General features: G+C 46.2%; 1 protein-coding gene across 1 annotated transcript; it reads right to left on the bottom strand.

Annotated features, from left to right (window-relative positions):
* Positions 1–1,764: 1,764 nt before the first annotated feature.
* On the bottom strand, positions 1,765–20,749 carry smad6b (SMAD family member 6b). Its single transcript, XM_069685756.1, has 4 exons — positions 19,126–20,749; positions 16,380–16,436; positions 15,824–15,901; positions 1,765–2,664 (listed from the first exon to the last, which is right to left on the bottom strand). Exons 1-4 carry the CDS (start codon positions 19,922–19,924, stop codon positions 2,123–2,125), a joined length of 1,476 nt encoding a protein of 491 aa, XP_069541857.1. The 5' UTR covers positions 19,925–20,749; the 3' UTR covers positions 1,765–2,122.
* Between the last annotated feature and the right edge of the window lie 4,970 nt (positions 20,750–25,719).

Genomic DNA, 25,719 nt, shown 5'->3' with positions numbered 1-25,719 from the left:
CTGAAGTCCTCCTGCCACAACTATTCTAGCTACAGTAGATGTGTAATGTCGCTTGGCCTCCCCCCCCCAGGCCCGTCTAATTAGGCCCCCTCTCATACCCTCTGTGGTGGCTTGTGTAATCTGCCCACTATGTGTCTTAGCTCCTCGCCACCCCATATAATTGTCTGCCAGTTCCTCTCCAGTGGTGTTGTGGGCCCTTTTCCCATAACAGAGACACAAAGGAGCAGGATAATGGCCCCCAGTTGTAGGGAAGAGAGCGGAGGCAGAGACAGAGGCGGAGTGGAGCCACTCCTCTCTGCTGTTTGAACTCTACACAGTCTTGGCTCCAGACAGACAGCGGGCCTGGAGGAGGCTGTCTGAGCCTTTATGGAGGAGGGAAGGACGGAGACGCTGCACTCAGCAGCAGCAGCAGCAGCAGCAGCAGCAGCGCTGAGGATGGAAAGTCACATTTTGAACAAAAATGACGACAACTTATCATAAAAAAAATCTCATATTTTTCTCTTACTCCAAAAAGCTCATCCAACAGAGCACCGTTAAAAGCGTGTATCCTCGTAACGGCACATTTCAACGCTCATTAAAGCAGAATCAGAGTGTTAGTGAATGCCTCTATTGCTGAGTGTTGGCACAGTCCTCTGCCCCCCCTCCCCCCTCTCTCTCACTACCACCACCGCCAATCTGACAACCCAACACCAGCAATTATGAAGGAAGCCAGCTAAACCACATCCACCTTGGCTGCAGTTTTTTAAGATTCCAGCAGGCTTGTAAAACTTCTTGGTTTTTTTGCATACATTCCAGTATCACTGTGGCGGTTTCAGGGTGCCGCATCCCCGCTCGGTTATGACAACGTCCATTGTGAGACGGCCAGGGGCCGAGGAGACCCGAGACCTGCGGGGTGGGGGGGGGGGACGGGCCAACAATGATGTGCTGAAGTAGAGACACCTTTGTGAGGACTGCCGGAGTAGTTTAAAGATTTCCTCCTCCGCTGTCCTCCACCTCATCTCAGTGCTCATACGGGGGCTCCTTAGGACCTCAAGGACATGTGGATCTTAAAGTGTAGCTATGATGCTGCTGAAATGTAAGAATCATCAATTATGTTCTTAGATGTGCAATTAACTCTAATGCAGAAATCACCCTACTCTGCACAGCGAGCAGCCTGAATAAACAGTGAATGAAGCTCTGCTACATGAGTTTTTTCATCTTTTAGACAAACAGCATGAAGGTTTAAAGGCTCAATCTCAAACTTTTTCATTTAAATAAACGTCTGTTACGTCACTATATCGCCACATGAGGTAACAATGGTGATTGAGCCTATGGCCCACTGATGAAAGCCTTTGCATTTGGAGTATTATGGACTGGGTGTCTCGGTGCGACTTCAAGCAGCGCCCAAGTTAGCGACGTGTTTTCCATCAGCCAGCAGTGGTTGGTCTGCCAGAGAGGGTAGGCGGAGCTAAGCGGCTGCTTTTCCGGTCTCTGCAAGTGTTGCAAGTAAACAGTAATCTACTATGGCTGAACAAACAAAGAAAAGATTGAAAAGATCGAAAATCCAAAGAAAGTCCACAAACGAAAGCGAGGAAAAAGTGTGCTCCCGTTATTACCGATTATCGCCAGTGGGTGGTGCTCAAGAGCACACAATAGAAATCTTCGAGATTGTATCTTTAAGTGTACAGGAATCCAAAGCAAATCAATACCCTTATTAAGATAGCATGGAAAGGAACACTGACTGTAAACAAAGAGCTAATGATGCAGACCAAACAGAGAGAAGTATTATGCGAATACTTTATTATCAATGTGTGAATGGTGTTAGCTTTTTGTCTGGATATTAATAGTATATGAAAACTATACACCAAATCCAGACTCATCCTAATTTTGCTGTATAATTTCTCAAGTTGGTATTGAAAGATTCTTTATCTTTATATATATTTATATATATAATATATATAAGCCAAAGTGCATTTTCCGTTTTTTTCCTCTTGTCCATACACACATTGCACCATACATAAATAATTACATTGTAAAAATGACTCCGTATTTACAAGTATAATATATATTTCATATAATATATAAAACTTTATATTAAATCTAGGTAGATGATATTTGGGATAGTTTGTGGGGTCCGTCTGTGTTATCTGTGGTTGTTGAGGAGGATCTCCAGCCAGCAGGGGCAGGAGGTGATGAACTGTCTTGAGTAACAGGGACCCCAGCCCTTAGCAAAGCTGATGCGCACACTGTTTGGGTCGTAGGGTCCGTCCAGGAGGTCAGCGTCTGTGGTGTGCCTCAGGAGGCACGAGCGATCATAGTCAAACACCTTTATGGAGAAGCCCGGCATCACCTTCCGCACCACCAAAGTTCTGCTGTTCGGCACGTCCAGGGTCGGGGAGTTGACGAAAATGGGGTGCTCGCTGCGGTTGTACGCCCAAACGCCGTCCGGCTCTTTGCTGAGGAGGATGCCGTAGCCGATTTTGCCTCGTGTGCGCTGAACTGTGCTGCTGCGGTGTTCCAGGTTGAGCTGGCCCAGGCAGAAGCCCGTGCCCTGAGGTAGATCATAGAAGATGCTGACAGAGTGCTCGTACACTGTGTAGAGGCGGCCCACACGTGTGCGGTGCTCCCAGTATGCCACGTTACACCAGTGGCTCTGCTTCGGGGCGTCAGGTGACATACTGGCATCTAGAAGGGGGACAGAGACAGAGGGGGGGGGGGTCATTAAACAAAACATAAACAAAAGCAAACAGGCCTAGTAAAAAGGAAGGCTGAAGTTTTAGGGATTAACTATCTCTTTTTATTGTTCGCAGCAGATGGCCACACTATAAATACTAAAGGAGGCACTGTATTGAAATCTAAGCCTTGTATAAATACCTCTGCATACACATCCGTCCAACGCACACACACATACACACACGCTACTATACATATCCTGAGGGTGGAGAGTGTAGTGAGGTCAGTCTGAACACCTGCAGTGACCTCCTCTGCCTCAAGAGGGCACTGCGATGATTAAACAGTGACCACCCAGCGCTGAGGCCGTCTCTGCTGCTCACACATGCACTTTCAAAACAGATCATGTTTACTGAAATAAATGAGGGATTACACTCAGTGTTTCCACTGAAAACTGGCACATAGTCCCTTCACTGGTGCGCCGAAGATGCATTTATAATCGGCTCACAACTGTTTGAAAAATCTCTGTGTTGCCCGTGCACATTTTACTAAACACAAAAACACTAAAAGATCCTTTTTTTCAGTGGAACAACATCGTTCTTAACATCTCTGTCCAGTAAATCAGCTTGTTAATTCAGTTTTCATGGCTGCAGTCTGTGAACTCTTTGCAGTGACAGGCCTCAGCACTCCGAAGTGAGTTACTGCTCCCTGGGTAGACTTCTATCTTCGACATACGGAAAAGACACACAGCACTGTCGACTACTTTCAGAGGCTGCTTCGGTCCACGCCGCTCGAAGCTGCCGAACGTTTCTGTTGCTCATAAAATCTGTGGTATGGAGGCGGAGGGAGACGAGAGTCCCATGATCTCACATCCCTCTCTTCACCTTTTACTTGTGGAGAGTTAGGGTACCTCTTTCCCCTCTTCCCTCGTCTTCCTCACATTCCACAAGAGTGGGGGTGACGGGAGAGGGCCAGGCAGGGGGTCCCCCTCCCCCTCCACCCTGCTCTTCCCCCTGCTGTGGGCCCAGGGACGGCATTCAGCTCCCTGACAACTTAGCACAAGCCCGTGACCCGCTGACCCCCCAGCCTTCATGCTATCAGCTCCCATTAACTCACACACAGAGTGATGCCATTATTTTGCTTCAGAGAGTCTATTGGCACAGAGGATTTAAAGCCGGGGCCTGTGGCCCCATTCCTTTCAGTCTCTCTGCTCACAGGGCTTAATGACCGCCCGCCCCATTAACAAACGCCTTTAAGGTGGAGCATCGCAGTTCCACACAGCAACAAAATGCCTCGCTCACCTCCCACCCAACTAAACCTTTCTGCTGAGTGACCCACACTAGTAAAGTTTATACAAAGATTAGCAAAAACGTTCGGCAGACTTGCAGAGACAAAACGCCTGCTGGTTCCCGGCTCTGCGCGCCGTGGAGGGGGAGGAAAAGAGTGAGTGAGTGAGTGGGGATGTGCGGGGGAGGGGGAGCTGCAGACAGGCTCTCTGTGTGTTTGCGCACACACTGATGGCTGAAATGACCCCCTCTCTTCAGGGGCCCCAACATGCATGTGCCATTAGTGAATTCCACACTCCAGCTCCTCCACTCTGAGCTCAGCTTTTACTTCAGCGCGGCTCAGCCACACAAAGAACTCAGCCCCAACTTGTTTATGGCCCTCTATTGTCTCAAATCAAACGGAGCCCACACATCAGGGTAAACTTACTTTGAAACTGTGCGCACACAAAAGACCAAATGGCTACCGTCTCCTCCTTTTTTAGATGAGAAGAGTAAAGCAAAAACAATCCGGTCAATAGTGTCTACTTTTCACACGTAGCCTGGAACGAAGGTAGCCAGAAAGACTGCGAGGACCAGGAAGAGGAATGAGCAGGACAAAGGTTAGAAATGTATCAAATGCTAAGCCTGAGCCTGAGGGAAGACAATGAGCACACCATGAGCCAGGCCTTTTCCTGTTGCTCTGTTGTGTTAAGCGTCTACGTGTGCCTGTGCGCACATGTGTCTGCTTGGAAGGGGGGGAAGAATCAGCCAGCGTGTTTGTGTTTTTGTCCTGAACTTGTGTGTTTTGGCTAGGTGGGGGAGCTGAGGTGAGGAACTCATTAGGATCTGTTTAACAGAGTCGAGCTATCACCAATCGGCAGACTGTTTAGACAACACCACCACAGCGGCTATGGCATCCACTGCACAGCTCGAGCTACCGATCATGCTTTTAAAATGCTCAGTGTTTCTTTAGCCTTCTTTGGAAAGATATTTAATCTACATCTTTAAAACTTAAAACCGGTTTAATAGGAGTGTATGACCGGAAACTCGTGCAGACACATGCCAGGTCGAGGCTCAGAACAAATTTAAAGTCAGACCTGAGGTGGTGAATCGAGGGCGTGTGTCTTCCTGCCCTCTGACCACACCAGAGACACCCACCTCTCTTCATTTGGCTTTTAGAGGGTCTGTTTCAGGGCGGAGCCACGACGGGCTGGGAGCAATTACTGCTGCTCTGCATCCATTTAACCCTGCCACCTTTTAACAGCTTGGTTTACCCATTAGAATAGTAGCGCATGTTATTATTGTTATTTTATTCTCAAAAGCCTCTCCTCTTAGTGTCAGTCTCAAGAGGACGCGGCCCCATTACAGCCGCTGCGCTTCCTGTCGCGGCAGCCAGGGGCGACGATCTGAACACGCGAAGGAGTTAATCAAGTCTAAGGTCTTATATAAGCACACTCAAAGAGCTAGTATCAAAAAATGGAGACTCATAGATCTGTGGAAACTGTTTAGTCTACATTTTTTCCATGGCCAACAGGAAATACATGAAATACAGCAGATAGCAGAGTCTGTTTGGCTTCCCCTTCATAAATTATACAGACTCATCTGTTCACACTTTAGAGAGTAAAAAGTATCCAGAGGCGCCTGTATTTGCACAAACTCCATATCTGACTTGCAGTCACACAGTAAACAGAGATATTTTAGGCCACTACTCCAATAACACAAAGCATTTGGTGTGCAGAGCTTGATTTCAATAACAAGGCTGGAGCTCCATGGAAACCCTGTGAAAATGTTGACATTTCTGTTTCCCTGTGGCCGGCCTGATTGGAGGAATCCAGAGTATCAAAGCAGGACGTCGCATCTGACAACAAACACAAACTTAGATCGGCTCGCTGGTAGTCGGAAAGCAAACTGTGACACGTGTCGGTAAAAAAGGGATTGAAATATTGTTCACGTTCAGCCATAGTAGATTACTGTTTACTCGCAACACTTGCAGAGAGCGGAGAAGCAGCTCCTTAGCTCCGCCTACCCTCTCTGGCAGACCAACCACTGCTGGGTGATGGAAAACACGTCACTAACTGGGCGCTGCCTGTGATTTTTTCCGCCACAGAGAGCCAGACCATAATAATACCTTTGTTACCTCATTCTGCGACAGCTAGTGACTTAACAGACATTTGTTTAAATTAAAATCTTCCAGATTATCACTTTTATTTGTACTGAAGTAAAGGACTGGCACGGTTACATTCCAACACTGAAGATAATATAAGCGCTATGATCGTCACAGGCCAAAGAAACAGCTCATACTGATCATGATTAGAGCTATCAAATGTTTTATCCACAAAGATGCCATCAACACAATGATGTTAACACAACTTGCCCGAGCCTTGTCCGCAGGTTTACATGTGGAAAAAAACCCTGCTATGAGTTCCCTGCACTCGAGGGCAATCTGGATAATTACTACTAAGTACACAAAAATGGGGGCTTGAAAGTTTCAATGGCAATCCTTGAGTATCATCCAGTAATGCTTTTAAAGACAGCATGAAAAGGAGGAGAGCAGAGGGAGAAGCAGAAAAGAGCTGCCCCGGGGTAAACACGGCTCCGCAGCCTTGGAGTGAGATGAATGGGAGGCCGAGTGTCAGGGACAGGCAGACAAACAACAGCTTCCCCTCCGTGCTAACATCTCCCCACCAAGCTCCGGGGCCACCTCCATTATACTTCATCTCTCCTAATCCCGAGCAGCGAGCAGAGCTCAACTCATTCCTCCAGAACTTTGCTGAGGAGGAAAACACAGTGTTACCAGTCCCTTTAAGCAGTACAGTGGAGGGGAGGAGAGAGGAGCAAGGAGAGGAGGGGGAGCAGCGGCCTCTCATCCTGTGCCAAGGATTAGATTCCCCTCCAGCTATTAGACTCTACCAATGAACTGATAGGCTGGGGGGCTGGTGGTGATGAGGGGGCTATGAGGACCGTGTATGTGTGTGTGAAAATTTAGAGCAAACTAAACTTATTTTGGGGAATTCCTGCACCCCAAACTTTAATAATTTCTTGGATAAAACTTTCTCTCACAACTAAAACAACACAGAGGAACCAAAGCAAAAGCCTCCCCCTCCTGTTCACAGCCTGGTATGGCTTTAATTCTGCACACAATGGTTCCTACCGGCTGACTATAACCCCTGAGCAGGCCACATTTAGGCTGGCGTCTGGGCTATCGCTGCCATCAAAGTCGGCTTTATCAGACAGACACGCTAACTGGAGCTGCTCTTATATGTCTATGGATTTTTTTCCCTGAGGTCTGGCCTTTCTCTGCTGAGAGAGAGATACAGAGAGAGAGATACAGAGAGAGGGAGGGAGATGTGTGCCGGGAGAGGAACGCTGTGGGAGCCGGAGAAACTGAATCCAGCCACCAAGCCTGCCCGGTCACAATGGGAATGCTTTACATTGTCATCCACTTCCTCTCCACTTTCCCTTTGTTTCTGTTTCGGGACGACCCCGCGAGGGAGGAAAAGTGCTGAACTCTTGATAGCGGATAACTAACAGAATCCATAAATTAAATCAATAAACAACAGAGGGTGTAAAAAGAACAGGAAGCAAAGGAGGCTAATGTGGAGGAGCCGTCTGGGCGCGCGAGCAAGATGTTGGTTTGAGGGAGAAGGCGCTTTTTCTTTCGGGGAAGAGAATGCGCTGCTCATTTCCTCCGAGTTTCCTCCGCGGCTCCGCGAAGTGTCGGAGACATAGAGCACAAGTGATGTTGGTGATGCAAGCGAGGCCTGTGAGGGTCCTTCAGGGTGCGTAAAAGCTCTGTGAAAGCTGCGGGGTACGTTTGTAAATGTCACATCTACGGGCAGCGCTACAGGCCGGCGAAGTCTGAGAGAGCGAGAAACACTCGGCGAACATCCTGCTGGGTGGCTGTGCCCTTTCACCCCCTCATACAACCTATGTGTTTGTGTGTGTGTTTGTTTGTGAGCGCGCGTGTGTGTGTGTGTGTGTGTGAGGGAGGTATGAGCCAAGAAGGCTGGAGCGTTCGAGTAGAGGAGACCCTGCACATTCCTGAACTCCCCCCCTCCCTCCCCTCGCTGTGCCTCCTAACTTCCTACTCTTTTTAGGACGGTGGGGGGCGGGGGTGCAGCGGGAAGGTCGCCTTCCTTTCTCGTCCTTTAAGAGTCGTGTTTGGGTGAGACATTTCAGCGACATCATGTGGGAGAGAAGCGTTGGCTGTGTGGTCTGAAACTTACATTAGAACCTTCTCAGTTCATAGGTGTGTTTGGAGGGGAAAAGCAGGACCCTGCGCTGAGGGAGTAAACCAGCCGTAACTGACCTATATTCTCAAGCTATGTTGAAAGATTGGTTTCATATGAACAATAACAAGGAGCTGTATTATTATGAGTTATGGTAGTCGGACTGATTTAAGGTGAAAGGTAGGGATTTGGTTTCCATCGGGCTGCCGGTGATGGACAGAGTTGCCGTTCAAACAATGGTTTCCTATTGATCGGCCCAGTGGATCAGACTCTGTGAGCAGAATGTGTTCTGTCAGGATAATGTGGCACCAGAGTTTCTGTTTCAATCACAACACTTGCTGGGCTGTAACCCACACTGCTCCACCACGGGCATCCAGACACCAGCTCCCCAAACAAAGACAACTGCCCCCCCCCACCCCACCCCACCCACCCCCGACAAGTTAGCCCGTTCACAACAAGCGAGACATTCATTAAAAATGCAGGAGTGAACATTTCCAATAATTCACAAAGTCCTTCCCCTGTCAACATCTGCAAAAAATCTTGAAGCTAAAGGGAATGGCAGGATTTCATTAAGTAAATTATGTGCTGGCAGTCACAGAGAGGGGAAGAGGGGGAAGCTACAGCCAGACCTCTAATCTAAACCGTACCCTGAAATGCGACAGCCTGACTGCACGTACCGAGCCACACGGCCAAGGCTCCACAAACGCACACAAATAACAGATAAGTGAAACACACATTACAAAAGTAAATAGAAGTGTCCCAGAGGAGCATTATCAATGAAAAGAAGCATGTTTATGACTTGTGATGACTACTGCTTTCAAAAGCTTGATCCAAGAGCACAACTCAACATGTCAGGTTGTGCTTTATGTACAACCTGAGGACATACAAGTGAAGATATAATCTCAAAGATTTTCATGTAAATAAATGTCTGTTAAGTCTCTATCTATCGCTGGATGAGGTAACACAATGGTGATTGAGCCTATGGCCCACTGATGAAAGCCTTTGTATTTGCAGTATATAGTATTATTATAGACTGGGTGTCTGTGGCGATATCACAAGCGGTGCCAAGTTAGTGACGCGTTTTCCATCAGCCAGCAGTGGTTGGTCTGCCAGAGAGGGTAGGCGGAGCTAAGCGGCTGCTTTTCCGGTCTCTGCAGAGTTGCGAGTAAACAGTAATCTACTATGGCTGAACAAACAAAGAAAAGATTGATGACTTCAGATACAACTTCAACAATAAGTGAAAATCCAAAGAAAAAGAAACAAATTCGACGCTCAGATGAAGGCAAACAGTCTAAAAGGAAAGCGACCGTCAGCGAGGAAAATCAAGAGTTACAACCGTGACAAAACTGCCAGTTCAAGGTGGGATTATCACGCCTCCGTTACGTTCCGTCTTCTATGTAGAACGCACGGAGGTGGAATGGTGGGACGAAGTCATTCTGCCTTTGAGCTGGCAACGGAGGTAGTAACAGAGGCGAAACGGCGTCTGTGTGAACTGCAGAACGCCGGAACGCTATTTAAGAACACATAACACCGTTGCGCAGTCCAATGTAGAATGACAAAGGTGGCATGAGGACGGCGCTGATGTGGAACCGCAGTGTAAAAAAGGCTAAAGGGAGCCAACCGTAGACTGGTTAAATTGGGTAGAGTCCTCCCACAGTTACCGTATATCGCCATTAGGGGGCGCCCAAGAGAGTGAAACTGAAATCTTTGAGATTGTCAGTTTAAACATGCTGAGTGATTAAACAGAGCGAGCAGAGCCGTGAGCTCAGCCATTGTAAACAACACATTATCAGAGGTGTTTGGCTGGACTATCACTCAAAATAAAAGATCTCTGCTCAGATTGAAAAGGCTTCATCTTTTGGGAACAAGATCAAAGGCTCCAAACGTCTGTCTAATATATGTCAATCCCGCTTGGCCCCATGTTAGAACAAGGGAGAGGAATGAAGATGCGGCTCCAACAGATCAAGAACAAGATAAGGGTAGAGAGGGAAAAATGTCTCTCAGCGTGCGCACGTACAGAAGAGGAAAGACCCCGAAACATTGGGAGTTACTGTTTAACCATCAACCACGGCTCCTCTCCTTCCCCTCCGGCTCTAAAAGGCTTGTGTAGAGATGTCGGATGACATGGGCCCCAACAGTTAATCCACACACAGCATTCTGGAGGCTCGAAGAATGCGCTGGCTATTCTGAGTTTTAAAAATACTGACAGCCATAGGTTCAGGCACAACTGTCAATGCTCCTCTGGGGAGGAAGGGGAAAAATCTTCAATCTATTTTTGCCAGCAATCAGACCACAGGCCTAAATCACAGCGGGCCGTGGCCAGTGTCTGGATTTATAATTGTGGGTAAAATGAAAATAAAAACAGCGTCCACAACTGGCACCACCTTCCCTAATGCTTGCCAGGCACTGCAAGGCTAGCACATTTACAGCGGCCAGCTCAAATGGAGTATTGTTCCCCGCTCAGCCTTGAGAGGAGGCACACTAAAACACTAAACTAACAGTTGGACATTCCTTACATTTTTAATGGCATTGCACGCTCTTTATTTGTTGCCTTAACCCTCTGCCCCCGAGCCGAATGAATGGAGCCATTGGTGCAGCGCTGCGGTGTGAAGGAAGAGAATATGGTAACAGCGGCCCTCCCTGAGCACACGACAAGATTAGCTCACTTACTTTGTTTGCTAAGGTAGAATATGGGGCAAAAATTATAGCCTGTGCACACCTCCTGTTATTTCTACACTTTCTATCTGCGCGGTTGAGCCCGAAAATGAAACACAGTCCACCTTATCCCGGGCCTAGCGCAGCACGCTCTGTGAATTCACACGACAAGCACAGCACTGTGAGCTTAAGGCTCGTAGTTGTGTATGTGGGTATAGATTTATCTTTATCTGTGAGCCCTTCAGATGTTAGTCAAACACCCGGCAGTGCTGGCACCACACTGGCTTGCCAAGCGGACACAGATAAATAGTAACCTCAGCAGGCTAGTTTCTGTTGACATGTAAAAGGGTTTCAGGCCTCTCCGAGGGCTGCTTTAGATTAGCATGGCTTTCACTCTGCACGTAGAGGTCACATTACCTCACCACGTCTAAAGCCTGTGTTGCCAGTTCAGACTGAACCTTAAACCAAATTCAGTGTGAAAAATATGACACAATGACAACTTTATTCACACGTCCAAGGCTGGACAGACAGTCCACACTTTGTAGATTCCCTGTAGATGTACGTTAAGGATGGTGTAAATGCTGTTCATCTCAGAATCTGCAGGACTTCACCGAGGATCCACAATGTCATAACCTCTGAGAGAAGAGTTTCAAAGTGGATTTCTTGCGCACACCACACACAGTCTAACAATGCTGAGAAAGGGAAAATGAAAAATGGCCTTATCGCTCTTATCAATGGCTCTTTTTCTGTGTTTGTGTGTTACGTAAGAGGAAACGGAAGCCAGCCTCCCAGGACAGGAACGGATACTTGAGACGAGGACTGTGGGTACAGGCCCTACAGCACTACAGAGAGAATAGAGCACAAGACCCTTCAGGATGTATAGCTACAGCCCTCCGCTGCCCCCCTCCCTAAACTTAAAATGGACTCTGCGAACTGGACATGACAAACGGGATAAGGAGAGCCCCCTCACGTCCCCCGAGATGCTGGCCTTCTCTTTAACATTCCTCAGTCTCCCCCCGCTGTCAAAGGGGCAATTCACCGCCCTGCACTGCTACAAAACCCAGGCAGCTTTTTAAAACAGGATGTTTGTCTGAGGCCTCCTTCCCCTCAAATAAACAATCCGCAAAACCTGATTTCGGGAGGCAGGGTGGAAGCACTCGAGTCACATTATTTCCACATCCCGTATCCTGGAGCATTGGGGCTCCTGAGGGAGTGTGGGCGGCCAGGCGCTGGGAAGGCTCAGGGCTGCGGTGGAAACCTGAGGCCATGTGCCAGGCTGCAGGGGGAGATGAGCCCGGGCTGCATCACTCCGGGGTCTGTGAGACGGAGCGAGGGGGGGGTCATGCGTCGCTAACATGCTGATGCAGTTGTCACTCCATCAGACTAGTCCTCTGTCAGAGTCAGAGTGCTGCTGCCGCAAGGTGTCTGCACAGCGGGGAAGGACATGCTGAATGTACTTACACATCATGCAGGTAAGAACTTCAGAAACAGACAGAAACATGTGATGAGAATTATTACATTGGACGATAAATCACATGCCTTGAAAGTATGGGTGCAGTCTACTTTAATCAAGAGGAAGCATCACGTGGCTTGATTACACTGTCTAATTATTCCATGCATTTCCAGTGTCTCTCACAAATAGGCTGGTTTGACAGGCAGTATGTGCATATATGCATCTGAACGTTTAGGAGCATCCTCAGGAAGAAACACACACTTAAAAATGTGTAAACAAAAGCTTTCAGGTGGCTTTTTTGAGGCCCGAGCACCTGAGTGTTTGTACATTGTAATTTCACTCAGCAATCTGTTGCGTGGCTCACAGGAGGCCCTTCCCTTCTATCTACTGACTGCCTGGAAGGATCAGTCAATACCAGAGTGGACCTGACACAGTGCCCGCCTGCAGACGAGACATCCAGAGAGACAGCGCTGGCTTCTCCTCCGGAGACAGACAGGCAGCTCGAGGAGAGAGCGCCGTATGATTCCTGTGTGCGAGCCCCGACTACCTGCTCCCGCCCAGCACTCGTTATCCACGTCTAATAACTTTCAATCTTTCCGCTCCTCCTGTCCAACTTTCCTACCCTCATAGGAAGGTGGAGAACAGAGGAAAACAAAAAAAAGGACAGTCAGTGCTTCAGGTCACTCTGCGTGTCCTGTGGCCACCTGACCCAGCAAATCTGAGGGAGCCCCTCCATTCACATCGGTGATCTCACCTCACACCAACATGAGCGTGTACACACAGTGTTATGCTGACAAATTCCACCGGGTTGATTGAGGACACAACCTCTGAAGACTGAAGAATGTAGGCAGACTGGAGCCATGACGGTTTAAAGGGAGCGGAGGAAGGGCCTGCATCATATGGTAATCACTACACATAGACTCCATATCATTAATGGGTGAAATTCTTCTACAGCAACGCATCTTGGCACGCCTCCTAACACTGAGAGCCAGAGCTGGCCAGGGTAGCGTTATAATGATGAAGTGACAAACATAAAGAGCCCCAGATGTCAGAGACAATGTGACTGACATAATAAAGTCAATGCGTAGGGGGGGAGCACCCCCTCAGACAGTCATACAGGAAGCAATGAGACCTGCTTCAAAGGGCTTCACTCTGATGTCCACACGACGAGGCCCAGGCGGTGAGGAAACAGGTGTGAGGGCAGGCTGGGAGGGTAGCACCAGCGAAGGCGCATTCCCTCACACACACAGCACTAAGGTATACTGTGAAGGTGGGGTTGTCCTCCTAAATAGTAAATGGTATAAGTGTGAATTGTCCAAATGTATAAGTCTGAGACAGGAAGAGACGAATGCATTAGTAAGAAAGTGACAGCATGTTAAACAGCTGTACAAACACGCACATGTATCTGCATGTAAATGTAACTTAACACTGAGAGCATTGCTTTAAAGACATGCCGCATGTTTACATTTCACTAAATAATCCAAAGCATGAGTAGAACTTCTTTTCACAAAACATATAGAGTTTGGGTCGCTGTGGTGGAACAAGCGTATCCACCAAACCGACCAGTTCCCCATCTCCTTCTCTGCTATTGTGCGATGCAGAAGAATACTCGGTGGGTATTTCTGTAGCCCTGGGCTGCAAACTGCAGTTGATTATTTGACTACACTCCACCCATCCAACCAAGTGCCCCCCAGACTTGCTTTTAAGAGGTTTACTTGTTCCTGCACGAGGGGTGGAGTCTGGATCCCATACAACTCCAGTTACACACACAGACGCACTCAACCCGAGCTGCAGGGGGATTCACGGGGAAAGTCATCTTCAGGTCAGCAACATATTCAACACACGATAACTTGACGATATGCAGCACAGGCCTACATGGTAAAGCAGTAGGCTTCTTATAAAGGCCTTGGGTTCTCGGTCTCATGATGGTATATGTTATACATGACAGACTGGGGCAAATTCTTTCACTCAGCATGAACTCCTTTGTGCGTAAACCAAAGAGTCTAAATGCAACATGATCAGAGACAAGCTGGCGACACAGATTAGCTCACAGCTACCACCCTGTAGAGCACCGGCCACCCTCTTTCCCATGTCCGAGAAGCTGAGAGCGTCACAGCCAAAGCAGAGCGATCCAGCCCGGCCTGTACAAGCAGCAACACAGTTGGAAGAAACCAAAGCCTAGCATGTCTAGATCCTCCCTCCTCACCACAGTCTCTGAGGAATTGTGGTGCGCGCTTTGACAAGCCCCTCATTTGTTGACTCAGGGAGTGTCGCCGGGCCATGCTGAGGTGGTGACAGCATGTGTACTGGGGGAGGAGGGGGCCCTATAGCTGCCTGAAAACTTCACTGCCAGGTAGCCATGTCAACTGCTCAGTGTCCAGGCCTCCGAGCCGTGGCAGACCCCAGAACAGGAAATGCTGTTCCTCGCAAGCCCCAAAATGAGGGCTCTGACTGCTTGTACACATGATACTGTGCATGCTAGCTACTACGAAGGGGGAGGCATGCTCACTCCATGCCATGAGAAAGGAGTGTTTCATTTCAAATCAGAGGACTGTTTTTACTCGCTTCCTTTGGTGTGGCCCCATTCACAGGAGCAACTCAATTTCCCCGAGCCCTCCCCTCCCCTCCCTGCAGCCCACTTGCAGCCACGCTGGATAGAGTCGTACGTGCAAGCGGCCGCGCACATGCATGTGCACGGCTATGTGTGCGCTTGTGTGTATTTCTGAGCGAGCTTGGATCTTATTACAGTTTGATCCCACTCAAATATTTCTGAAAGAAAAACAGAGGAGGGGAGGCCGGCTCTGCGGCCAACACACACGCCCCGCTGAACCTCTGCACCGCTCACAATGAAACCTTTATCTTTAAAGCTCCGACTCGCGGTAATAACCCTTAATGAGACGGAATAAAGTGCAACATCAAAATGAAATGACCTTCTGAAGTTTGCATATTCATCCAGATACACTCAACAGCCATGCAGAGTTGAGCTCTGACTTAGACCTCCCTTTTCTTCTTTCTCAGCTTGACTTAATTTAAGCATTTCAAAGCCAGAAAACAGGACGATAAAACCCTGCGCAAAGTCATGAAGCCTCTGAGATTCAATACAGTGATTCATATATCTACACAAAGACAAATGTAAAAGGCATCTTGTATACAATTTAACAATCATCTACTAATCCGACCAATTGTAATCATACTTCAGGGACAAAAGCAAAGCCAATCAGTGCTGTGTTTTCATATTTAATGCATCAAGTGACTCCTTTCTTAGCTATGTTCTATAGCATCAAACGATTAGAAGACGCCCAGCTCAAACCACTTTCTGAGCGCTCTACACTATACAGCGTGTTTGCTAACAATAAGCCAATAACACACAAACGCCACCACCTCTAACAAACTGTACAGCACAACAGAAAGCTCTATGAAGTTGTCATTTGATTCATTCCTTTAGTATTTACAGAGCAGCCTCTCTGGTGTGATTGAACAGCAGGAGTCGTTAACTGTAAAATCAGTGTAAGCTAATCCAGATTTAACCTCCTTATTAAGAGGCTGACAGACAGTTGGAGAAACACACCCACCTGAGAATTCCCCCGGTGTGATGTTTGGTGAGCTGGCTGCCTCAGTTTCAGTGTAAGACAATGTGGAGTCTGACAGATCTGTGGGGAACGAAACACAAATTAGCTCTTCATCTCCAGCTTGTAACATCAGCTCCTACATCCTCTCACTAATCGTCAGACGGAGAGACTCAACAGCTACCACTGGGCGCCTTCTCATTTCAACAAAAGAAGTCTTCAAATTTAACATAATTAAGGCCGTGTTGGGTGATATCCCATTGCTGACTACCTGGCTCCAGAGTCCGAGCAGCCCACAGTACATACTATGCAGCCTGGCTCTGGCTGGCACACTGACATCATGCCACATGCTGCCTAAGGTCTCATCTCAAAGCTAATTTGCAGTTTGCCAGTAACTGTGCCCATTTACAGACATTAAAAGCCTCCTCTTTGCTCATGTTTCATCCTCTTAAGCCTAAACAAAAGAATTGCCATGCACATTGTAATTACATTTATAATTCTAAACATAGGAGAAGTTATGTGTCTCAAATTTTAGTAAGTAAGGATGGGTTTTGTCACTTACCCAGTGGCTTGTGTTCTTCATTCGGGGAAAGCCTTGAATAAGGAGGTGGGGGTGACTCTGTAACACAAAGCAATCATGTCAATAACTTCATAAAGGGAAGAAATGCTCTTTAAAGGAAAATAATGAAACTCCTTTCCTGCTGTGAAGCTGCCAAACTAAAGAAAGTCATCTCTGCGATAACAAGTTTAGGACTGTGGTGTAAAGTCGCTGGCAAACCCGACAAAAGACCTACTGTGCTCTGTAGTTTACAATCTTCTTGGCAGATCCATGTCATATTTTCGATTAATGTCACTTAAAGCTGACCAAACATTGTTTACTACATTATGTTGTGTGTACAGTCAAGAGTCTCGATTAAAAAGGAAAACAAACCAACACTTAAAGACATCATAAAGGCTTCAACAAATAACTATGACACCAGACTACATCTGAACTGTTACAGCTTTGTGTCTGCACTACTGAATTAAATCATTCTGTTCGAAAGCTCATTAAAAACTTAACAGAGCCGACTGAGAACTGCACATTTGTCTCTGGCAGGGCTTTGCTTTTTAACTGAAGCAGTTGTTGCAACAACCGCAGAGACTAAACAGGACTGGAGCAGTTGAATGAATCAGAGAAAGTCTTTTAACTTCATTGTGTCCACGGACCTCGATTTTATCCAACAGAACGCAGAGAATCACTTTGCACAAGAAGGAAAAGCACAAAGGAAAGAAAACTTTGCGAGCACACTGTGACCTCGCCTACAGGGAAAAGGAGAAGGAGAGAGCATAATAGCAGCGGGTCCTTTAAGAGTGGCGGCAGTAATTGCTGGGATCTGAACTCAGTCACTCAGATACACAGCTAGTCAGTCTGGCGCCAGTAGTATGCAAACTGTATATTATCACCACTCCTTCACCTAAATAGCATGAGGGGACCTCCTTAGGACAAAAGGGCTTTTAAAGCGCAACTTGAAACTGATCTCATTCGGGAAGTAGAAAGGCTGGCAAAATAAAAGGAAAAACTTTTTGTCAGTTTGAGCTTCCTAGCCGCACATTTAATACTGTTGAATTCTTTTAAATGTCTCATATAAAAACATACAGCAGCAGTTTATTTTGACATCATTCTGAAATCAAGTCAACTTGTTTTCAGGCATTACAAGGATTAAAATGTTTATCCAATAAAATGTAATTGTAATGTAAGTTTCTTCATTTGCACACAATGTAAAAAGCAGTGATTAAGGTCTTGATTCAAAGTCCCCCCTTCTTGAATAGCATGAAAGAAATACCAGCACTATCGGGCCACGCATGAGCGCATGTGAGCTATGTCTACTACAGGCCTTAGTCCCAATATGGGGTATGTGCCCCTCTGCCTCTTCTTACAATACATCTTACTACCTTTAGTGGAGAGAAGCTCACAAAGCATAGCTTGACATCTCCTTCAGCAGGGAGAACACATTTCCTGCTCTCACTATCGAACGCGACCTACTGAAACAATCATAGCTGATAAACATGGAGATCTATACGATCGCGTCTTATCAAGACGGCGGAGATGGTGGGACACGAGGGGCCAAATCAACATCAGTTTCCTACATTTGTGAGCTATGAATTCTGATATTGTTGGAGCTCTGACTTAGGAGTGCGTGTCGCGGCCAGCTGGCTCTAGTAAACATGGATGTTATGGAAAATCCACCTCCTGTGCCAGTGAGACAGAAATACTGACGCTTGCATCTTTACACATGATACCGCGCCTTGTCATCGGGTCAGCGGGGTCGAGTGGCCCAGAGTTTTAAGGTTTGCCAAATCACAAGCCTGTCCTCCTGCCAAACCTGAATCTGTTTAATATAGGTCAGGGAGTTTGTGCCATGGAGAGCTAATTGATTGTGGAAATAAAGCTCAATCCTCTACCACAACACCGACGACAGTGACCTTTGGCACCAGGTCCAAACCTCCGCGTGAGTCTATACAATCATATACATGTCTTACACTGTTGATGGATCAGCCTGGCTGGCTATAACCCAGCAATAAAAGGAGATACGCCTTCCTCTGTATCAAACTCACAGCACTGACTTGTAAAAATAATGTGCTGTGTGTACATTCAATGAAGACTTAAACCTCGATGTGTTGTAAGGACAGCAGGCAGCAGTCCAAACAAACAGGCTCCTTCACTGCAAGGCCAAGATTGTGCTGGCCAGAGTGAGCAATGCTCTGGTGAAGCACCAAACTGCTCAGGTAAAACTTTCTAGGCATCAAAAGTCTAAGAAAAGGGACAAACATATTTAAATAGTCGACTATTTTGCATGCATTCTGGCAACTCTCCCAAATACACTAAACTTAATCCAGCCTGCAGCTGAGTAACACCAAACTGGAAGAAAGAAGGCGACTGTTTCATATTTGTTTGGTCAAGTCTACGTCAGCTCAGAGTGACTTTATTATTGTTCAACTTTCCACAAAGATGATTTCTGTAATCATTAACAATTGAATCCAACGGCCAGCCTTTCTCTGTGTATGAAAGTAAGCAAAAAACACAAATAAAACTGAGCAGATAAGGCCCTTCACAGTTTTGCATCTGCAAGATTTACTGGTATGATATGGAACAAACGCATGTCCAGAAGTAAGGAGTCTGTTTCAAGACAGTAAGAAAAACAAACAAGCCTAACTGTTAACTGTTGATGGACTAACTGGTGACTTTGCCTCAGAGCTAGGCCTGTAAGTTGCTACATAAAAACAGTGTGTGTGTGTGTGTGTGTGTGTGTGCTGGCAGATGCCCTTACCTGGCCCACAGAGCCGGCTGTAGTGATAGGGGTTGCAGCATACTGTTGGACCTTCCAGGGCCCCAAAGCTCTTACACTCACAGAGCGGTTTGAGCTGGGCAAGGTGCTGGAGGTCGGACCAGCGGTACAGTTTACACACAAGCAGCTGTGGGGATGCCACATGGCCGCCCAACCTTAACTCTGTCCGGGGAATCATAACACAGTCGCTCGGCATCCCTCCTCTGGACTCCACCGCCTCCAGTAAGGTATCCAGCGCCTTTTCCTTTAGCTTTTTTAAAAGAGAGTATGTGGCAGATTTCAGTTCTTGCTCCAACATCGTCCGTGGCATCGCGTCTGGCGCCTCAGGAGACCCGCAATCCCGCGGCCCAAGGCTCCTCAGCACGAAGTGACACGACCCCGGATCCCTGGTACCCTGAGCCATGTCTGGACCCCTGAGCTCGGAGTGGTCCCGGTCTTTGAATAAGCAGCATGTCACTGTCCTGCATTCTCTGTCCTGTATGGAGCGGGGGCTCCCCTGCTCCTGAACGCACCCCGCACCCCCATCTTGGTCCGACGTGACCCCCAAGCCGCTGCTCTCCGCGGGGCTCCGGGTGCACACACCCCCTGCGTCCCCTACTAGAGACCCGCTAGGGGTCATCGGTCTGAGCTCCGTTTTGGGAATTTTCTCTGGGTTGTTCTCGAACAGATCGTCCCTACAGCCCTCACTAGTTGTGCCATTTCCATCTTCCCCTTCGGTATCTGGGATCAAACGGCTTCTCCAGAGTCGCCGCACAAGACCTGAGCGTTTCGTCCTGAACATACGACAACTTGAAAATCTATAAGAGGGTTTTATTCTTGTACGGATATCCGAATGTTACAGACGCTTCTACGGTCGTTGCAAAACATTAATGTCTGTGAAATGCCGTGCAATGCATGCACAGCCAACTGACGAGCATTGGTGGCAGAGCCGCAACATTAGAGAGAGGACTATTTTGTTGCTTGTACAACAACAAAAGCGCGCATTAAATGCACTGCAGCATTCCGATCAAAATGCATTCATTTAGCCGACTGCACTGTAAATAACCGAGCGAGTGGTTCTGTGACTTAATATCCAGGGCTGCTGCGGAATTGACTATTTATATATTTGTTACAAACGAATATAAAAAGTAGAATACATAATAATATAACATGATATACTTGTTAACATAATCCAAAGCCTGTCGCCTTCAACCCGAGACGAATCCACAACTCGCAGCCTGAAACTGTTTCGGACTTTTAACAACCTCACATCTACTTTCTACACCGGCGCGGAGAGCATGAGGTACTTCGAGGCGATTAAATCCCAAGAAAATGCACCAGAAGTCAGGATCCTTGTCGTCTTCTCGAGAGGTCAGCGCACTTCTTTTTTTTTTCTCTTTACAATCCCAGCGAAATATCCACGCGAGGCGAGTTGAAATGACACGCGGAGGATCAATCCGGGGCTGAATCGCGCTCCTGCTTCTCTACTCAGATCTAAACCAAACTGCAGCCCCGATGTCTTTCTTCCTCCGTTTCTCTCTCTTTTTCTTTTTTCCCCCCTCTTCCTCACACACACACATACACACACGCACACACGGGGCCCCCGAGGAGAGCGGTGGAGCCATTGGCTGACTACCATCATGTGCTAGTCTAGACACTTTGGCGGCTGTGAGCTGCACTGATTGTTGCGCAAACAAGGTTTCAAGTTTCTTAACTCTTAAAGGCGAAACACCCACCTCGAGTTTATAAGTTAAACTTACTCAAACTTATTTACATCTAGGCTACCGGAAGTAGGTGATTTTTATGATCAGAGAAAACAGCAACCGAGTGTTTGTTTTTTTTAATTCTTGTTTATATTTTTGTGCTGCACTGAAACATGTGCATGATTCAAAATTGCATGATATGGGAACTCAATAATGTTATTTTTTGATTTCTATGATGTAACAATATAAGACAAATAATAACATGCCTGTCATTAGTCCTCAAACGACACAACTACAATTACATTACAGACGCAGTGACTTTGTGACAGAGTGACTTCGCTATCTAGAACAATAGACTTTTGTCGACATTGCTTTCAATTTAGCATCTAGCTTAGCATTAACAGTGAACAAAGTTTAGTGAGTTTAGCACTGACAGGGACTGAAAATATACAGTTTATTCAAGTAAGACTATTAGTATTATAGTGATACCATAACAAGGTATGGAGATAAAAAGATCACTTTTCTTATATGTAAAATAACTCCAAACAACCATTAGGAATTCTCAGGACAGTAAAGTCTAACTTATGTCAACTGGGATTGGCTCTAGTCTCCCATGCGACTCTACAAACAATAAGCAAATACAGCAGCATGCAGAGACAGATCTGTTATAGGTGTTTATTAGCCTGATTGATTCATCAGTTAGACACTAACCTCCCACGTGTTGCACCCAACTTACCGTATGTACAACATGAAGGTAGCATGAGAGTATTAGCCTAACATGCACCCCAGGCAACTAAATAGCAGCAGTGACAGGGAGTGCAGTGCATACAAGGTATAACCAGGACAGGTAGTCACTCCTCTACTGGTAAAGGGTAAAAAAAACAAAAGGGTAAAGGGCAACAGAGCTACATTTAACATACCGGCTAACCTGAAATCTGACATATCAGTCAGCAGCTTCTGTTCAGTTGGAATTTCAGGGTCATGGAAGACAAATATAGAAGTAAAACTTCGATGTGTATGTGTGTCTATATAATGAACAAGAACACATTAAAGATTGTTTGTGACAATGTGACACATTTTTTCTTTCACACTGTTTTTAAAGTTTTCCTTGCTAACACAGTGACTAACAAATAAATCACAGTTCTGACCTTTCCCACTTTTAGAGACAGCGGCCTGCATGTTGGCCAGAGACAGTAGGTGAATTCTTCCTCCCTGACATCTCATTTTATATTTGTAATATCTTTAACTATCTTTATCTTTATGAGTGCAAAGCTCATTGAACTACAATTTAAAGGCACTCACAAGAGTTTAATGGGATATGGTCTTGTAGGAGTTAATATATCCTGGCTCTGGGAGCAGTGTAACAAAGCCACACCCCGAGATGCATTAACATGATCCAAGAAGCACAAGTTCAAGAGTGACTGCTGCTGATTGGCTGAAAAGCCCTAAAGCCCGCCCCCCTTGTGAAAGAAGTCACGCCCAATATTGAATTTGTAAATAGTCATGAATGAAATACAAAAATTTCACAGCTGGTATCGTGCCAGGAATATTGTTTCACTTACACAACACTTTTCAGTGACTCACATCACACATCTTTTTCACACGTGGTTCTTGTAGTTCTTTAAGTCATCTTAAAACCAACACAGACTACAAATGTGTTTTTAAGTATTTAACTTTAAGTATAGTTGCAAGCATTGTGTTATGTGTAACCCACACAGTTAAATTGAGAGCCGTGAATGTAATGAAAATAATAATAATGTATTGTTCTTTCAGGATTGATATATTACAAATGTTAAGACTATCAAATGTGATTCCAAAATGATGTCCTAAAATACATTAATACTTACATATAATGTACTCACACACACACTCACACACACGCTGTCTTCTCTGGGACATCTCTGTAGTGGCCTGGTTGCACCTGTGGAGACTCGGAGGTCTACAGCCGCACACTGTGCCAGTGTCTGAACTGGAATCAGGTTTCCCTGGCAGCCTGAGCGCTCCGGGGCAGAGGGAGGTTACCGAGGGTGGACATGGAGGCCCTCATGCCTGCACTGTGTTAGAGGCACCTGTTGCAAATGCATTCCCCTTTGTAACTCAATCACATGTCAGACAAGGAAAAGAAAACTGTTATTACAGAGTAACGCTTCATTTAAATCAGTGTCATGCAATTTTCAATTAAGTCAAAGGCAAAAGCAGCTGTCTCATAAGTCACCGAGGCCGTCTGCTGTGCCGTCCGTGCTTCTGGAACGGATTCACGTGAAACGAATGTCTGAAGGCATCAGCAGCACGCAGACATTTTAGATGCTTTCAATCTGGTACAGCGTGAGTTACATACACATGATCCAGTGACCCTGCAAGAAGGTCTTGACTCGGTCACTGTTACAGTGAGTTATATATAGAGGGTGTATGAATATCTACAATAAGATTACAAACAGCCAAAGTTGCTCTCATCAGCAAAGCAGAACAAATATTATAAGCAATAAAAATGTACGCATGAACCTTACCAATCACTCTAACACATTTATGTTTCCCTGATATAGATAGCAGGTAGTTTGGGTGAGGTGCAGCAAAGGAAGAGATAACTCATAGGTGTAAATCCACAGGATATCATGCAGGAAGAGGAAGGCAGTAAATGCCTTCGTGTAAGGAGAGATAGCAGACTGATAGCTCAGAGTCAGGGTGTAAAGGTATATGATGAGGTAACCAGCAAAGACTTCTGGAGAAACCAAAACTGGACGTTTGATATAAATACACAAGAAAAGATGGCTATGCATTGATTCACTGTTAATATTTCATCTGTTTGTTTTACATGTTGTTGTTGGGGGAGCTCTCTTAAAGGGCCTCTCCTTCGTCCTGCCGTTTTGCCATTCAAAGGTCAGACCTTAGCCACGATTGGTTGACGGTATTTAGATTGACCCCGTAGCCCCTCCCCCACCTGTGCGATCTCACATGGCGGAGCGGCCGCGCTGCACTGTCACTCCAAAGTTGTAGAAAACATAGCTGCTTTAGGATCGGTTATTCGGCCTTGCATGTGCGTGCCAGAATCACCAGGAGGTATCGGAATGGTACGTTAAAATCTTGACGACTTGCGAGTGCAAGAAGGCAGCCAGAGGTGAATGACTGTGGATGACGATTGGTCGATTTCAGCCAAAGCAAGGTTCGACGTAGAAACCTGCAGTTGCTGTTCTGAACGGCCCATGTCAGAGGCGACCTTTTTAAACATGTCATTCTGGAAAAACAAGGAATTGTGCAGTTTTCACTTTTTCACTGTCAACGGTAAACACCCAAACATGTGAAACCCAAAATAACACAGCCTGTTGTGTCACACCTGCTCTGATCAAAAAAGCCAATTAAGCCGCTTCAAAACAAATGAAGGCATAAAGGGAGACATTTATTTCATGTTTTTATCTGAAACTCAGTAAGCATAAGCAGAGTATAAAAAACACTTCCCTAACTGGTGACCAGTTCCATGTGAATGAATAGTTTGTGTCACACAACCTTCCACCACAACTCTGCCGTCTTTGCTTTCAATGATTTGACGCCGTAGAGGACGAAAGCATGCAAATAAGTAACAATATCAGCCTTATGGTAGTGACACCTAACATCTTCTTATTTACATTTATTTGGGGAAAAACAGCTCCTGTGACAGTGGTTGTTGTGCTGTTTTGCAAAGCAACTCATCAGATGGCTTCACTGAACAGACAGCACTCTTAACACCTTCTTTTCCTCTTTCTCTGATGTTGATTCAGCTCTTCATGCTGCAGGTACACTGAGTCATTATTTAACCAGCCTTAATTGGCCCTAAGTGGCAAATCATTAATTCCTGATACTGCAGAATATTGACAAAACTATTGTTGTCACATCTCCGACATGGAAACATTTAGTGGTTATCAGACAGAGCTGGCGCTTTTTAATGTGATTTCTTCCGTGCATTAAAACTCAACTGTCACAGATGACACAAAACTGTTGAGCCAACTATCTCTTAAAATAGGGCTGACGCCATGTCTCTGAAATGTTGCTGTGGCAGCTCAGTATGAATGTACAATCTTTTGTACCACATGATGGCCATGTGCTCCAGTGTTACAGTGCAATGAAAACCACCACGGCTTATACATAGACACCCTGTGGTTCTACAAAGAACTTCATGGTTTTCAGTTTGACCATTACGAGCTATATGGAAGCACGATCAGTTCCTGTTGCAGCAAAGAGCCAAAGTGTCACACACTTCTTCAGAAACTAATGACTCCATTTAAAGAAGCTTCGAAGATTCATCATTTTTAACACTGCAATTTAAAAAGCCGCCAAAACCATCTGGCTCCCTTTCAAATTGAAAAATCAAAGTTTGGACATTTGAACTTTGCATCCTGCAGTCGTATCCGAGCCGTACTCCACTAATGTGTGCTGCATGTGTGAAAGTGTGTAAGGAAAGACTTCTTCAAAGAGTAAGAGGTAACCGAGTACGCGGATCTAAAACAGGGTACAGCTGTTCACATAGGCCTGTCCCCTGGCCTGCCCCTCTCCCTGTGAAGGTCCGGGCCCATGCTACCCCAGAGACCCCTGGGTAATAATGCAGCGGTCACGCCAGCCTAGCTCCCGACTGACGCGTCAGACACGGGGGGGGGGCGAGCATCTTACATCAAACATGGTTGAGAGACAGAATAGTCAAACTTCTGCCCTTAAAAAAAGTGTTTTTTCATTGTATGTAATTTCAATCTTTTTATGTCGACGCCAAAACAGTCAACACGAAGAACTTCAACAAACCAGCTCTGTGTAGCAGTTTGTGCTTAAACCCAATCAGCACGATGATGTCATGTTTGTGATGAATCATAATCAGCCTATAATCCAAATGATATCTTGTTAATTGATGTATATCATACCATCTTAATGCCAA

Source organism: Semicossyphus pulcher, unplaced genomic scaffold (genome assembly GCF_022749685.1).
Source record: "Semicossyphus pulcher isolate SPU_LCO1_2020_fin unplaced genomic scaffold, fSemPul1.0.p SCAF_8, whole genome shotgun sequence".
Classification (NCBI taxonomy): domain Eukaryota; kingdom Metazoa; phylum Chordata; class Actinopteri; order Labriformes; family Labridae; genus Semicossyphus; species Semicossyphus pulcher.
This window is presented reverse-complemented; position numbering and strand designations above follow the sequence as displayed.